This window comes from Petaurus breviceps, unplaced genomic scaffold, assembly GCF_028583685.1.
Source record: "Petaurus breviceps papuanus isolate PSGF00001 unplaced genomic scaffold, PetGlider_PUasm1.0 140, whole genome shotgun sequence".
NCBI lineage: Eukaryota > Metazoa > Chordata > Mammalia > Diprotodontia > Petauridae > Petaurus > Petaurus breviceps.
Window position 1 is genome coordinate 26,931,908 of NW_027185698.1, and position 14,880 is coordinate 26,946,787.

The window sequence follows — 14,880 nt, forward strand, 5'->3', positions numbered from 1 at the left end:
GAAGATTTTTATACCCTTCTAGATATCTATGTATTCTTCCTTCTTTAACCTATTCCCGATGAGAGTAGGGTTCCAGAACTACCAGCCCTCTTCTCCCATCTAATTGCTCTGTCAGTTCCTTGTTTATGGGGGAAATCTGGAGAGCTTGGAATTTTTTGACCTATTCTACCATCTTCCCAGAGTCCTCTCTCCACTGTTTAGTTTCAGTCAGTAGTTACACTGAAGAAAAATAATTTTCTTTTTAGTAGAATATGAATAGAGTCGAAAACAAGTTTTGGTAAAAGACAAGATACCCATTTATATTTAAAATGTTAGATCTTAATATTAAGGAGCAGAATCCTCAGAATCAAAGAAATATATGAGGATATAATTTAGATCTCTCAGTATTTTCAGGAATTAGGGATAGTAATAAAATCTTTAAGTACTTAAAGGAATTTGAAAGATGTTAATTTAAAATATTTATGTAAGTCACTGCAAACATTCCATTTAATGTTCATGAAACTCCAAGATCCTACGTCTTTTAGTAAATTTGTTGATTAGCTTATGTTTATACTTCTGTTGTAAGCTTTTATTAGTTTTATTTCCACTTCAGACTTATTTTTTTGTTATGTAATCTAACTATAATGCTTTATTAAGTATTGAATTCTTTTATTTTCCAGTAGGGTTAACCTCAGATGACAGTTCTGAAAAGAGAGGGGGAAGTTTACTTTAAGATTGAAAACTGATTACCCTTTTGTAGTAAAGGCACAAAAATAGTCTAATTCTGTGTTTTGAGATGTTACCTAGAATTGCTTCCTTTGGGAAGCACAAATCAATAGGAACTGAAAAATGGAACACATGTTTTAACTCCTTTAATCTTTTTTAATATAGATGGAAAGGTAATATTGAACAGAAAATGCTATGCTTTTGACTTGACCCTTTTTTTAATGCTTCCATCTGTATTTAGTCACCATCAGTTTTTACTCTTTTACCTCAACTTTCTAAGTCACTTTAAAAAATAATTTACATTTGTCTTCTTATTGACTAAAACCCTTGTGATGTTTCTGTTATTTTAACTTGCTGGGCATAGTACTTCATGAACGGTTTCAGAGGTTTTACTGAGCCTCCTTCTTTGATTTACTTAAAATTGTTGGTTTTTTTCTTAATTTACATCTTTCCAGACTCTAAGCATTTTTTTTCTTTTTCCTTTATGGAGGGCAATTGGGGTTAAGTGACTTGCCCAAGGTCACACAACTAGTTTTTGTATTTGAGACCAGATTTGAACTCAAGTCCTCTTGACTCCAGGGCTGGTGCTCTATTTACTGCACCACCTAGCTGACCCGACTCCAAGCATTTTCACTGGTTGTCCACCATGCTTTGAACTCTCTCATTCCTTATTTCCACTTTCTGATTTCCCTGGCTTCCTTCAAGTTGTAGCTTGATAATTCCATTCACTGACATCAGTACATGGAATGTGTGCCCTTATGGATAACAGAAAATTCAGTAGACCTAAAAGATGAACAACTCTTGTTCTGAGAGAACTCAGCGATATTGCATCCAAATGTCAGCCCCAAGTGAAACAAGGCTGGCAAATGAAGGCTATCTTCCAAAGTCTGAACTGTCTGTATGTTTTTCTGGAGTGGCCGTAGTGATGAGATGCTCCGTGAAACTGGCATAGGTTTTGCAATCAAATTCACTCTAGTCTGCAACCTTGGGTGTTTCCCAAAAGGAGTGAAGGACAGGCTTTTAATAGTGCGATTGCCATTGTAGGAAAGTTCCATGCCACTATCATCAGTGTGTACACTCCCACCTTGATGAATCCTGCTGACCTCAAAGAAAAATTTTATAAAGACATGGAGACCCTCATCATCGATGTGCTAAAACAGGACAAGCTTGTAATTCTGGGTGACTTTGATGTCAGAGCAGGCACAGACTGAGATATGGCAGGAATGCAGTTGGAAACAGCAATTACTACTTAAGACTGGAGCATCTCATATCACTTCTCATCACTACCAGTCTTCTGTTTATCTCAATACAATAAAACTTTGTGGGTGAACCTTCTCAGTAAATACTGGCATTTAATAAACTATGTCATTGTAAGGAGAAGAGACCGGCTATGAGAGTGACAAGGCAATGTGTGCTGGAGAATGCTGGATTGGTCATAGACTTATGCTCTCCAAGCTAAATATTCATATATAACAAAAGCTGCAGACCTAAGCTAAGAAGAGATTAACATCAGTAGATCAGAGTGCTTTTCCTGAGTTTGAACAGTTTGTTGCTTATTTGCGGGGAAAGCTGAGCCAATATAGGGTTGGTAACAGTGAAGCAGAAGAGGAGTGGGCAGCTTTTGGAGATTTAGTATACAGCACTGCATTTACTCATCAGGGCCAGAATACTTCATAGACATCAAGTATCATTTGATGAAAATCATGGGGAAATTCAGAAATTGCTAAATGAAAAATGAGAACTTCACAGGGATCACCAGCAAGATAGTTCATCTGTCTTAAAGTCAGCTTTTAATTCCATCAAAAGTAAAGTACTAGCAAAGCTTAGAGAGATGTAGGATTCTTGGCTCAGTAAGAAGGTAGATAAAATTTGGTTTTACACAGGTAATCCAAAGCACTTTTATGATGCCCTGAGGCTTTTTATGGGCCAATGACTTATAGTGCATCTCAGCTACTCAGTGCTCATGGACCCACATTGATTATTGATAAGGACATGATCCTGGAGAGATGGACTGAACATTTCCATAGTGTTCTCAACAGACCGTCATCAATCACTACTAAAGCCATTGACTATATACATGAGGGTCAAGTCAGTCCCTCTCTAGCCAAACTTCCCAACCAAAGGAGAGGTTTGGAATGGTCTTAGGCTCTTCTTGCGTGGCAAAGTGCCTGGTAATGATTCTAATGCAGCTGAAATTTACAAGGCACGGGGTCCACTGCTCATATAAAAGCTGATTGAAATTTTCCAGGTTATGTGGCAAGAGAAAGTTAACAGGAGTTATGTGATTCTGCTATTGCCATCCCTATAAAGGAAAAGAAAATAGGTTTTCTTGTGACAGTTGGAAGGTGGGGGGGACTGTCTGTCTCTTATTCATTGCTGGGAAAATTATTGCTAAAGTCCTTAATGGACTGATCCTTCACCTGGAAGGTGGTCATCAAACTGACTTCAGGAAGGACCAAAGAACCATCAGTATGGTATTTACTGTCCAAGAACTGCAGGAGAAATGCCAAGAGCAGAACAGAAGTCTGTATACAGTATTCATCAATCTGATCAAGGTCTTTGATACTGTTTTCAATGAGGGCTTGTGAAAAATGATGGCAAAATTTTCCTGGAGAAGTTTGTCAGTATAGTATGTCAGTTTCATGATGGCATGCTTGCCTGGGTTCTGGATTATGATGATTTCTCACTTTCATAGTCACTGATGGAATGAAACAGATGTGTACTTACTCCCATGATGTCAGATGACTTCAACAAGGACAAAAATGGCAGCAAGGTCACCTACTTACCACAATGATGGTAAATTATTTAACTCGAAAAGGCTGCAAGCCAAGACTTAAGTGGAATTAGTGGAAGGAGAGTTGGTGCATGACTTTTTGTTTGCAGATGATTGTGTACCCAGTCAGTGCAGCCTCTGAGGCTGAGATACAACAAAGTATGAATCTATTCTTTGCTGCTTGTGTTAATTTTAACCTAATAATATCAAGAAAACAGGTTCTCCACCAGCCATCTTTACAGCATCTACACATGGATCTATCAGTTACAACAAATAGAGAAACTTTGAATACTGTTGATATATGTTCATTTATCTTGGCAGTATACTTAACAGATATGTACACATTGATGGTGAGGTTGATGTACATATCTATTGATGTTCACTTTGCCAGACCAGCTCAGTTGGGATGCTCTGAAAGAAATTGTGGGAGAAGAGGTATTAGATTGCCTACCAAACTGAAGATCTCCAGAGCTGTTGTGCTCACTTTATTGTTGTATGCCTGTGAAACCCAGAGAGTTTGCCAGCCCATGCCAGGATACTGAATCACTTCCATTTGTATTGTCTTAGGAAGATTCTGAAGATCACCAGGCAAGAGAAGGTACTTGACACTGAGATTTTTTTTTGGAGGGCAGTTGGGATTAAGTGACTTGCCCAAGGTCACACGGCTATTTTTTGTGTTAAGTGTCTGAGACTGGATCCGAACCCAGGTCCTCCTGACTCCAGGGCCAGTACTCTATTCATTGTGCCATCTAGCCACCCCAGTGTGAGATCCTTTTTTGAGCTGAACTATGAAATGTTCAGACTCTGCTACAGAGAGCACAACTTTGATGGCCTGGCCATGTTGTTTGAATACCAAATGTACATTTGCCTAAAAGACTGTTTTATGGAGAACTCATACCAGGCAAACCTTTACCTGGAGGTCAGAAGAAGCACTACAAGGACACTTTAAAGGTCTCTCTGAAGAACTGCGGAATCAATTGCATGACACTGGCATAGGAGTGCAGAGCATGATGTTTCATCAAAGAAGGCACTGTTCTTTATGAGCAGTGCAGAATTGCAATAACTCAAATGAAACATGAGGTGTGCAAATTTAGAGCCATCTCCGCTCACAATGTCCATATGGAATATTTATGACTTGTGGTAGAGCCTTCTAATTTCATATTGGTCTGATCATTCATCCATGTGTAACATTAACCCTAACATAGTGATGTGATTTTGGTTTTCTTTGAGAAAGAAGGAAGACAACCACCTCCAAAGTCCCATGTTCTGCAAGACTTTCCCAGTCTTTATTAATATCGGTGTCTTCTCTCTTCTGTCAATGAGATTGTCTCCAGTTTATCCTATGTATTTCTTGATTTTATATAGGTGTTTGAATCTTGTTGCATCTGTTAGGCTGTGAACTCTTTGAAAGCAGCACCTGTCTTTTTGCCTTTGTGTCTAAAGCACTTAGCTTCTGCCTGGCACATAGTAGGTGCTTAATAAGTGCTTCTTGGGGGTGGCTAGGTAGCGCAATGAATAGAGCACCGGCTCTGGAGTCAGGAGGACCTGAGTTCAAATGCAGCCCAGACACTTAACACAAAAACTAGCCATGTGACCTTGGGCAAGTTGCTTAACCCCAATTGCCCTCCAAAAAGCAAAAAAAAAAAAGTGCTTCTTGACTTATGTATTTTTTTTTTAAGAAGTCATATTTGGATTTGATATGGTGTAATTACAAGAGCACATACTGTAAATAGGGTCAGAAGATCTTAATTTTAATTCTGGCTCTGCTATTACCAGTCACTTAACTTTTTAATCAAGTCACGTCACTTCCTAGGGCTTCAGTTTCCCCATCTGTAAAGGAGGTTGAATTAAGAGAGACCAAAGTTGGAAATTAAGTAATTCGTTCTTTTTTCTGCTGTTAACAGAACTATTTAATGATAACTGACTAATTGCTTTCTAAGTCGTAAATGAAGAAAATATTTTGTTAATGTGTTATATCTACATTGAAAAATGCTGTTTTTTAAGTATTTACATCTGGTACCAGTGTAGTATATAACATATTCTGGCCCTTGGGAGGATTTAAGAAATTATGAATGATGGAAATGCAAAGTATTATTGTTAATTTCACATTTATTTAGTCATTTAATATGCTATATGCCACTTAAAATTACCATATCTTTGAGAATTGGATTTTTTTTTTTTTTACAGAAGAGTCTGTAGAAGAATCAATTGCCATCAATATTGCACAAATGGAAAAACGTTTACTACATGGTTTAATTCAAAATGTTCTCCCACATGTTGGCACATCTGTAAAAACTTTAGTATTAGCATATAGCTCTGCAGTTTCCAGTAAAATGGTAAGTATCAATCAGTATCATTAGATGGTTATGAATGACAGCCTTTAAGTAATAACTTTACACAGCCGTAAGTTTTCAACCAGTGGGGTGGTATAGATTTGTTTTTGTTTTAAATATAGATTTGGACTAAACATAAATCTGAGGTTCCATTGAGCTCTAAAATGGTATAAATATGTATGTATGTATATCTTGGTGAGGAGGAAGTTGAGTTTAAATCATTGTTATCAAGACACATATTCTCTTTTGCCTTAGAATCACAAAGCCTGAAGATTTTAATTAAAAATTCTTATTCCCTCCTTTCCCTCATAGGTTAGACAAATTTTAGAGCTTTGCCCTAACCTGGAACATTTAGATCTTACCCAAACTGACATCTCAGACTCTGCATTTGACAGGTAAGTTATTTTTCGATTTTCAAATTATCTTTATTATGAAAATTAGTAATTATTTCCTTTTGTAGTTTAAACAGTGATTTAAATTGTAATTTGTTTTCTGTCAAGATATGTACCATTTGAATTGTATTACCTTTGGAATATTTTGGTCTGCAGCTATGTAGATTGTTAATTATTTTTGTAATTTTAAAAAAGTTATTAGACTAATAAGCTTTTAACTCTTGGTTGTAGTTGGTCTTGGCTTGGTTGCTGCCAGAGTCTTCGACATCTTGATCTCTCAGGTTGTGAGAAAATTACAGATGTGGCTTTAGAGAAGATTTCCAGAGCTTTGGGAATCCTCTCATCTCATAAAGGTGGCATTCTGAAGACTTGCAGAAACAAGAACACACCGACTACATGGAGAAGTAAAGACATTACCATGCAGTCTAACAGCAAATATGCTTGTTTGCATGATATAACTAATGAAAGTCTTGGCAAAGAAGTAGATAATGAACACCCCTGGACTAAACCTGTTTCTTCTGAAAATTTCAGTTCTGCTTATGTGTGGATGTTAGATGCTGAAGATTTGGCTGATATTGAGGATGCTGTAGAATGGAGACATAGAAATGTTGAAGGTCTTTCTGTGATGGAAACAGCGTCTAATATCAGTTGTTCAACTTCTGGTTGCTATAATAAGGACATTGTTGGACTAAGGACTAGTGTTTGTTGGCAGCAGCATTGTGCTTCTCCTGCCTTCACATATTGTGGTCATGCATTTTGTTGTACTGGGACCACATTAAGAACTATACCCTCGCTCCCAGAATCTTCTACATTCTGTGGAAAAGCAACAAGGACTAGACAGTCTGTGGGAAAAGACTTACTTTACTCTGGGAGTGAAAAATCTGATCAAGAGACTGGACGTGTACTTCTTTTTCTCAGTTTATCTGGCTGTTATCAGATCACAGATCACGGTCTCAGGTAGGTAACTAATTGTAGAATGTTAGGAAATAGCAAGAGCTGAGCCAAAACTGTTCACTTCAGATGTTCTGAAATAACATAGCATGGTCATCAGTAGTATCCAAATATCTACTCAAGTCTTTATGGAAATTTGTGGCCCCTTCTAAGGTGATCTGTGTTAACAGGTATGCTGTATTATAAATAATTTATATATTCCTGAAAAGTTATTTGTAAGTGTAGCCTTTGTAAATTAAATCCTGTGTTCATTGCACCTTAAAGGAATTATCTGATTGAGTCCTTTTGTAGTGAGCAAATACTTTTATAGTGTAAATGTTACCTTAAACTATTTTATGAGTAGTGATTTGTTTATATTGACATTAAAATATTAAATTGCTATGCTTATAACTGAATTACCAATCCAGGTTTTAGTAAGATGTGTTAATGCATTGTTTAATGGGAGACATGCAGTTTTGAAGGGCCCCTTTGTGTTGGACAGTCTCTGAAAGCCATAATTCCTACTGTAACTTTCAGGAGCAGTTTCTAGATTGGAAGTAAACTCAGACTAAAGTTTCTATTCTTTATGTGACCATAATATACTAGTTTTCATGCCTGAGTGGACATACAGTATTGCTCTTTGGTAGTGAAATTATTTGTGATAGACTTCACCATGTTTACATTTTATTTGAGGAAATATTTAATATTGTGACAAAATTTTTTTTTTAAATTTACATGTAAAGACAATTTTTTAAAAGATTTTTCTTTTTAGAGGGGGGAAGGTAGTAGGGCAGTTGGGGTTAAGTGACTTGCCCAAGGTGACATGGCTAGTTTTCTGTTAAGTGTGTGAGTCTGGATTTGAACCCAGGTCCTCCTGACTCTCCCAGGGCCGGAAGGTTTACTACATGGCTTAATTCAAAATGTTCTCCCACATGTTGGCATGTCTATAAAGATGCATAAAGATCTGCGCCACCTAGCTGCCCCGTAAAGACAATTTTTAACATTCAGTTTTGAAAAATTTTGAGTTCCATATATTCTCCTTCCCTGTTTTGCCTCCTCCCTCACTGAGATGGTAAGCAATTTGATATGTTATACATACACAGTCTTATAAAACAATTCCATATTATTTGTGTTGTGAGAGAAGACACAGACCAAAAGAAAAAAACACGAATAAAGTGAAAAATAATTTTCTTTGATCTGCAGTTCGACTATCAATTCTTCCTTTGGATGTATCAGTAACTTTAAAAAAAATCTTTGATTGGACTTAAATATTCATGGTTAGATGATAAGATCTTATGAAATTTTCCTTAATAGAAGTGTAGAATAAATCAGAGCCATTAAAATAGCAGTTTGCAGGAGTCATAAACTTGCACTGAGTCAATTGCAACTGCTTTGTACTAATCTTATAAATTGATGCTGCCAATTATTTGGGTTACACTTTAGCATCCTGTTGCAACCCTATGCCGGTTGATTTATTAGATTACCTTTGATATAAGTAGTGGATGTTGAGCAACTTTTCATTGTTTATTCAGTTTATATTTTATTGAAGATTATAATTTGCTGAAATATAAGTCATTTAGCCCTTGGGCAGAACAGCTTTACTTGAAGACTGTTTTCAAAAAAGTCTTAGAGTAGCCAGGAAATACTTTGAAAGATACATACAGATCTGGTATTGAAATTTATCACAATAAGCTCAGTCAGAATTATTTTGCAAGGTAAAACACTCTCCTTGGCACTCTACACAGTGCCAAATTAATTTTACATATACTTTTATTTTCTCTGATCCATTACTTGTAGAGATGTATTTATATAGATAAATAAATATACAGCTATAAACAAATACCTAAAGCAAAAAGGGAAAGACTTCTGTTTCTTTTGAGATAATCCTTCCATTCTTCCTGGATTGATTGTCATACTCATGCATTTGTTCCAAACTTTATCTCCTCTTCTAACACCCAAGGATAGGGAAAAGATGTTGAAATTCCTCTTAGTAGATGTTTTTGCCTCCTTTTTACTGAGGAAAAAAATAATCAAGATCACCTTTTATAATCCTGAACCAAGAATTCCCTTATCTCACCTGATCTACACCTCAGAATCCCATTTCTTCCTTCCTTCTTTGCTCCAGTTTCTGAGGAAGAGTTGATCTTTTTCTTTGCCATGGCTTTACCTTTCTATATGTATATATGTCCCATTCTCTCATCTCTTCCAGGAGCTTTTCTCGCTGATAATCCTGATTTGTCTTTACCTTTCCTCTCTTTCCCTCCCTCTGTGAAATTGAATCTTTATTGTAATTTTACATGACAGTACCAAACCTGCCTGGTTTGTGTCTCTCCTGTGTATTTTTAAATGTTTCATTGACATAGTTTTCATTTTCCTTCTAGTCATTTCCTTTTGTTTCTTCCCATCCTCTGCTTCCTTATTGACTGGTAATATGTACTCAGGTCTTTCTTGTCCTAAAAAAGCAAACAAAAAAATATGAAACTTTATTTGACCCCATTATTCTACACTTCTCATCTTTACCTTCCAGAGTAATTAACCTTCCTTCAAAGCTCAGGTTTCCTCTTTAGTTCAACATACCTTAATTCATAAAACATTAATTTTGTTCTCTTCAAACCAGTGATTTAATGTTTTCTTCTTTAAATTATATTGTATTTTTGTACATAGTATATATCCCCTTCTGAGAATGTTCAAGTTCCTTGAGGTCAGTGACTGGTTTTTAAGAAATTTTTTGTATGCCTTGTGTATAATAAATACTTAACAAAGCTGTTGTTGAATTGAGATGTGGCACTGAAGAATGAAGACTGGTGTTCCAGTCAGAGGACACTGGGAGTTTAATCCTGCTACTGCTGTTTGTTAGTAACTGTGATCTTCAGCATCACAATCTTTCTGGGTCTCCATTTCTGTTTCTTCTGCTTCTAAATATATAATCTTATAGTCCATTTCTGTGTTCCTTTCACTTTTTCCTTTGTGACCCTGCCAGAAACACAGTGGAGATTGTTTATTTGTCCCCATAGTAGTGCCTGACATATAGTAGATGCTTAAACACTTGGTGATTATTAGATTTAATAATAATTTTTAATTATAATAATAATATATTTTAATATTTAATAATATTAATTTTAAAAATATTATTTTATAATAATATATATTTATAATAATATATTATTATAATAATATAGTTTTAATAATAACCCTTTGAGACATATAGACAGACATTTGACCACATGAATAGTGCCATGTAATTTTGTCTGAGTGCTTTTGAGATGGAATTTTGATTTTAAAGTTTGCTTTAACTTTTTATCTACAAAGGAAGTTTATTTGCAGGGTATATGTCTGAAGACTTATAGAGTTGTGTGTACAAGTTAGATAAGGATACAGATTCAGACCTCCTCTGTTAAAGTTCATTCACCTAATACAGTATAGTTTATTAAACTGGGATTTAAGTCCCAGTTCCTTATATCCAATATAGTGTTCCACCTCTTTCCCAAGTATTTTCAGGTAACATTACCTCTTTGTCAGAAATAAAAACTATGATCCTATTACAGTTATATGAGTAATCTCAGAAAATTTCATTTTCTCTGGCAAATAACAAGTGACTTTAAACACTTAAATATTTCAAGGTTCTGTGATTATCAGTAGCAAACCACTTTTCCATGTTTGCTTGGTGATCTTTCTGAACTAATTTGGCCTAAACTCTGTTCATTGTGGTGATGATCTTTTCTGAATTTGTTGTTGAGTCATTTCAGTTGTGTCTGATTCTTCACGACCCCATTTGGAGTTTTCTTGTCAAAGATAGTAGTGTGACTTGCCATTTCCTTCTCTAGCTGGTTTTTTTTTTTTTTTGAGAATAAAGTTGTTTTATCATAGTAAATGAAAAACAGTCTCTTCATTAGAGAAGATATAACTGAGAAACAGGAATGTTATAAATTAACATTAAGAAAACAGTGTGGTATAGTAGTGGACTTCATCAAAAGGCTTGGTTTTGAATCTTACCTGACATATACTTGCTGTGAGACTATGGATAAGCCACATCCTCTCTGAGCCTGTTTCCTCCTATAAAATAACAATACCTAGTCTGTACCTCATTGGGTTGTTGGTTGAGTTAAATGAGATAATGTATGTAAAACCAGTCTTAAAGTTTTATAAAACTCAGTTATTATTGTATTTTAAAATGTAACTTTTAGAAAATCATAATAAGATCTTGAAATTCAGTGTTTAAAACGGCCTAAGGTTATTTGTTTTAGTCACATTTGCTTTTTATACCTTTTAATAATAAAGATATATAGTGTAATGTAGTATAATAATCAATTGTAAAAAAATTTTGTAAGTTATTTTAAAATTTGAAATTTGGAGTCATAGGACCTAGGTTTGAATCCTGGCTCCACTATTGGCTTCCCATGTGAACTGAGGAAGGCTACTAAATTTCTCTATCCTTTAGTCATCAGTTCTGTAAGATTAAAGGGCTAAATTATATGATCTCTAAGGGTCCCTCAACTCTAAATCTTATGATCTTATTAAATTTAAAAAGATTCTAGCACTGAGCCACTTTTCATTCATTTGGGTAAAAGGCACACATTAAAAATACAAATTACAGGGGGAGCTCATTAGGAAGTCAACAAAATATCCTTGTGAGCTGAATTAGCAAAAATAAATCATGGATCTGCAATTTTATTACAGGGTTTATCTCCAGTATTATGGCTTCTTTGGAGTCAAATAAGTTTAGAATGTTGACTAAAAGCTTAAAAGGCTCTCCCAGTTTCATTATATTTAATGTTGAATGGGTATAGTAAATCAGTACTATTCATGTTCTTCTAGCATGAGTTTTATGATAATGAATGTTTTGAGCAATTAGTGAGATTATAATCATAGTTTTTTTCCCACAGTCATTACATTCATAGAGTTTTGCTCCATTGTGAATTTTCTGGTGTTTAATGAGGTTAGAACTGAGACTGATAGCTTTTCCACATTCATTATACTTTAAAGGGCCTCATCAGTATGAAATCTCTGATGTCTTATAAGGTTTCCACTTTGGCTGAAGGCTTTCCCACATTTGTTACACAAAAAGTTGTTCATATTCATTTTGCTCATTATGATCTTCACTATGCATTCTCTGGTGCTGAATAAATATTGAATATTGAATTATATTGAATATTGAATTAAATATTGAATTTATACTGAATAAATAAAAATGAAAAAAATAAATACTGAAGGCTTTTCCACAATCAGTACAATGATAGGTTTCTGTGCAATATGAGTTCTCTGATGTTTAGCTAATATTAGAATTCTGGTTGAATGTTTTTCCACATTCATTACACTCATAGGGTTTTTCACCAGTGTGAATTTTAAGATGTCGAATAAAAGATGAATGGACACTAAAAGATTTTCCACATTCATTACATTCATATGGTTTCTCATCAGTGTGAATTCTCTGGTGCTTAATGAGGTTAGAGTTCTGGTTGAAGGTTTTCCCACATTCATTATACTCATAGGGCTTCCATCCAGTATGAATTTTTTGATGTTGAATAAAAGATGACTGTGCATAGAAGAATTTATAACATTCCTTACATTCATACCAAAGTTCTTCAGTATGAATCCTCTGGTGTCTGATAAGATGTGAGCTCTGACTGAAAGCTTTCCCACATTCTTTACATTCATAGGGCTTTTCTACAATGGGAATTCTCTGGTGTTTAATAAGGTTAGAACTTTCACTGAAGGCTTTCCCCCATTCATTGCATTCATAAGGTTTTTCACCAGTATGAATTCTCTGATGCTTAATAAGATTTGAACTCAAACTGAAGGCTTTTCCACACTCATTACATTTATAGGGTTTTTCTCCAGTATGTGTCCTCTGATGATCAATAAGGTTAGAGCTCTGACTAAAGGTTTTCCCACATTCCTTACACAGAAAGGGTTTCTGTCCACTGTGGATTCTCTGATATCCAAAAAGTGTAGAGTTCTGCCTGAATACTGTCTCATATACATTAGATTTATAAGGTTTTTCTTCATTATGGATTTTTTGATGGCTAATTAAGTCTGAATTCTATTTGAAGCTTTGGCCACATATATCACAAAGATGAGGTATCTCTTCTGTAGGAACTCTCAAGTATCTAGGAGGGTTTGAATTCTGATTGAAGCTACCATCAAAATCACTTCCTTCCTGGTCTCTCTCCTCTGTGGAGGCTTTCTTATGAATCAGTATCCCTGGTCTGACCTCTCTTTCCTGGGAAAAGGGTTTCCTTAATTTTTCCCCTGTGAGGTTTTCCAAATCTCCCTCAAATCTGCTTTGATATTCAAATGTTTCTTTATACTTAGATTTCAGGGAAATATCCTTTTCAAGTCTTTCTGACATCATGTGCCATAATTCCATTTTTTAAAAAATGTCCAGTTTTTGAGGTGATTTTTTTTTTTTCAGTTCTGTCTTCACAATCTGGGGCTCAGCTGTCAGAATCAGCTGTCAGTTGCTTGTTCTTCTGGGATCCCTTCAGGGGATAGACAGAACCTAGGCAAAAATGCAGAGCTTCTCTTTGGAGCACGCCGGGGCTGGTTTTACAGGTGAGGAAACTGAGGCAAACAGTATTAAGTTACTTGTCCTGAGTAACACAGCTAATAAGTGTCTGTGGCCATATTTGAATTCAGGTCTTCCTGAGTCCCGGCTTGGTACTCAATCTACTGTGTCTAGACTGATTAGATGATAGGCACTCAGTCTGTCAGTCATTCCATTGATACCTTTGAAGCCTTTAATTCTTGATTGGACCTATCAGAACTAATATTCTGCTTTTGTATATATAGCTGTAGAGAACCCAGTTTCATCTCCATGCCAAGAAATGAAGCATCAGAGGATTGTCCTTGTAGCCTGCACGTAGACTACCTCGGCTTATGTTTGAACAAAGATTTTTGCAATTCTTGTTAAAATTTGAAGTGCCTCCTTTTTGCATGGAAGTAGTTTCTGTAGTATGGCATGTTAATCTTGATAATTGTTATCTACCTATTGCCCATTGTAGGGCAATAGGAACTGTTAAAACTACTCTTGTCAAACCTTCCGAGATTCAGAACTGCCACTGTTGGTGACCAGCACTCCCTGCCATGTGGGAAGTTATATTGAATTAAAACATTGTATTTCCTTATCAGAATTTTAGGGAATGTATGTGAGTATATCTTGGATTTTATATTTGACATGTTTTCAGATATGATATTCCTCTTTTTCCATCTTTATTTTTCTAAATTTTTACATTATATTCTTGTAATTTTATATGACTTCCTTAATCAAAGCTCACATTTTTGTGCTTCTTTTATGTTCTTAGTTTTGCAATCATTTTAGCTTTTAATAGATTTCTATTTTTTCAAATACTTTATTAACTTCTGATTTACATCATTCATTTCCGCCAGATTTTGAGTTACAAATTTTCTCCCTGTTTTTCCCCTACCCACTCCCCAAAATAGCAGTCCCACAGGATATCCCCTCCTCCAATCTGCTCTCTCCCATATTTTCTCCCATACCCCTTTCGACTTTTCCAGTGGATCTCTATGCCCCAGTGCCTGTATATCTTATTTCCCAATTACATGTAAAATAGTATTAATAATAGTATATATATATATATATATATATATATATGTGCGTGTGTGTGTGTGTGTGTATATGTATGTATTTGAATATTTGATTTTAAAACTTTGAATTCCAGATTCATTCCCTTCCTCCCTTGTCACCCACCCTTGCTGGGAAGATAAGCAGTTCAGTATAGGATGTACA

At 35.4% G+C, this 14,880-nt stretch overlaps 1 protein-coding gene across 2 annotated transcripts in view; it reads left to right on the forward strand.

The window, feature by feature from the left end:
* The window catches only part of FBXL5 (F-box and leucine rich repeat protein 5), a 61,937-nt gene that overhangs the window by 29,109 nt on the left and 17,948 nt on the right, over positions 1 to 14,880 (forward strand). For both annotated transcript variants that reach the window (XM_069069503.1, XM_069069513.1), the window contains exons 7-9: positions 5,666 to 5,814; positions 6,124 to 6,206; positions 6,435 to 7,160. In XM_069069503.1, coding sequence (XP_068925604.1) covers positions 5,666 to 5,814; positions 6,124 to 6,206; positions 6,435 to 7,160 — 958 coding nt within the window. The remainder of the gene's footprint in view (positions 1 to 5,665; positions 5,815 to 6,123; positions 6,207 to 6,434; positions 7,161 to 14,880) is intronic.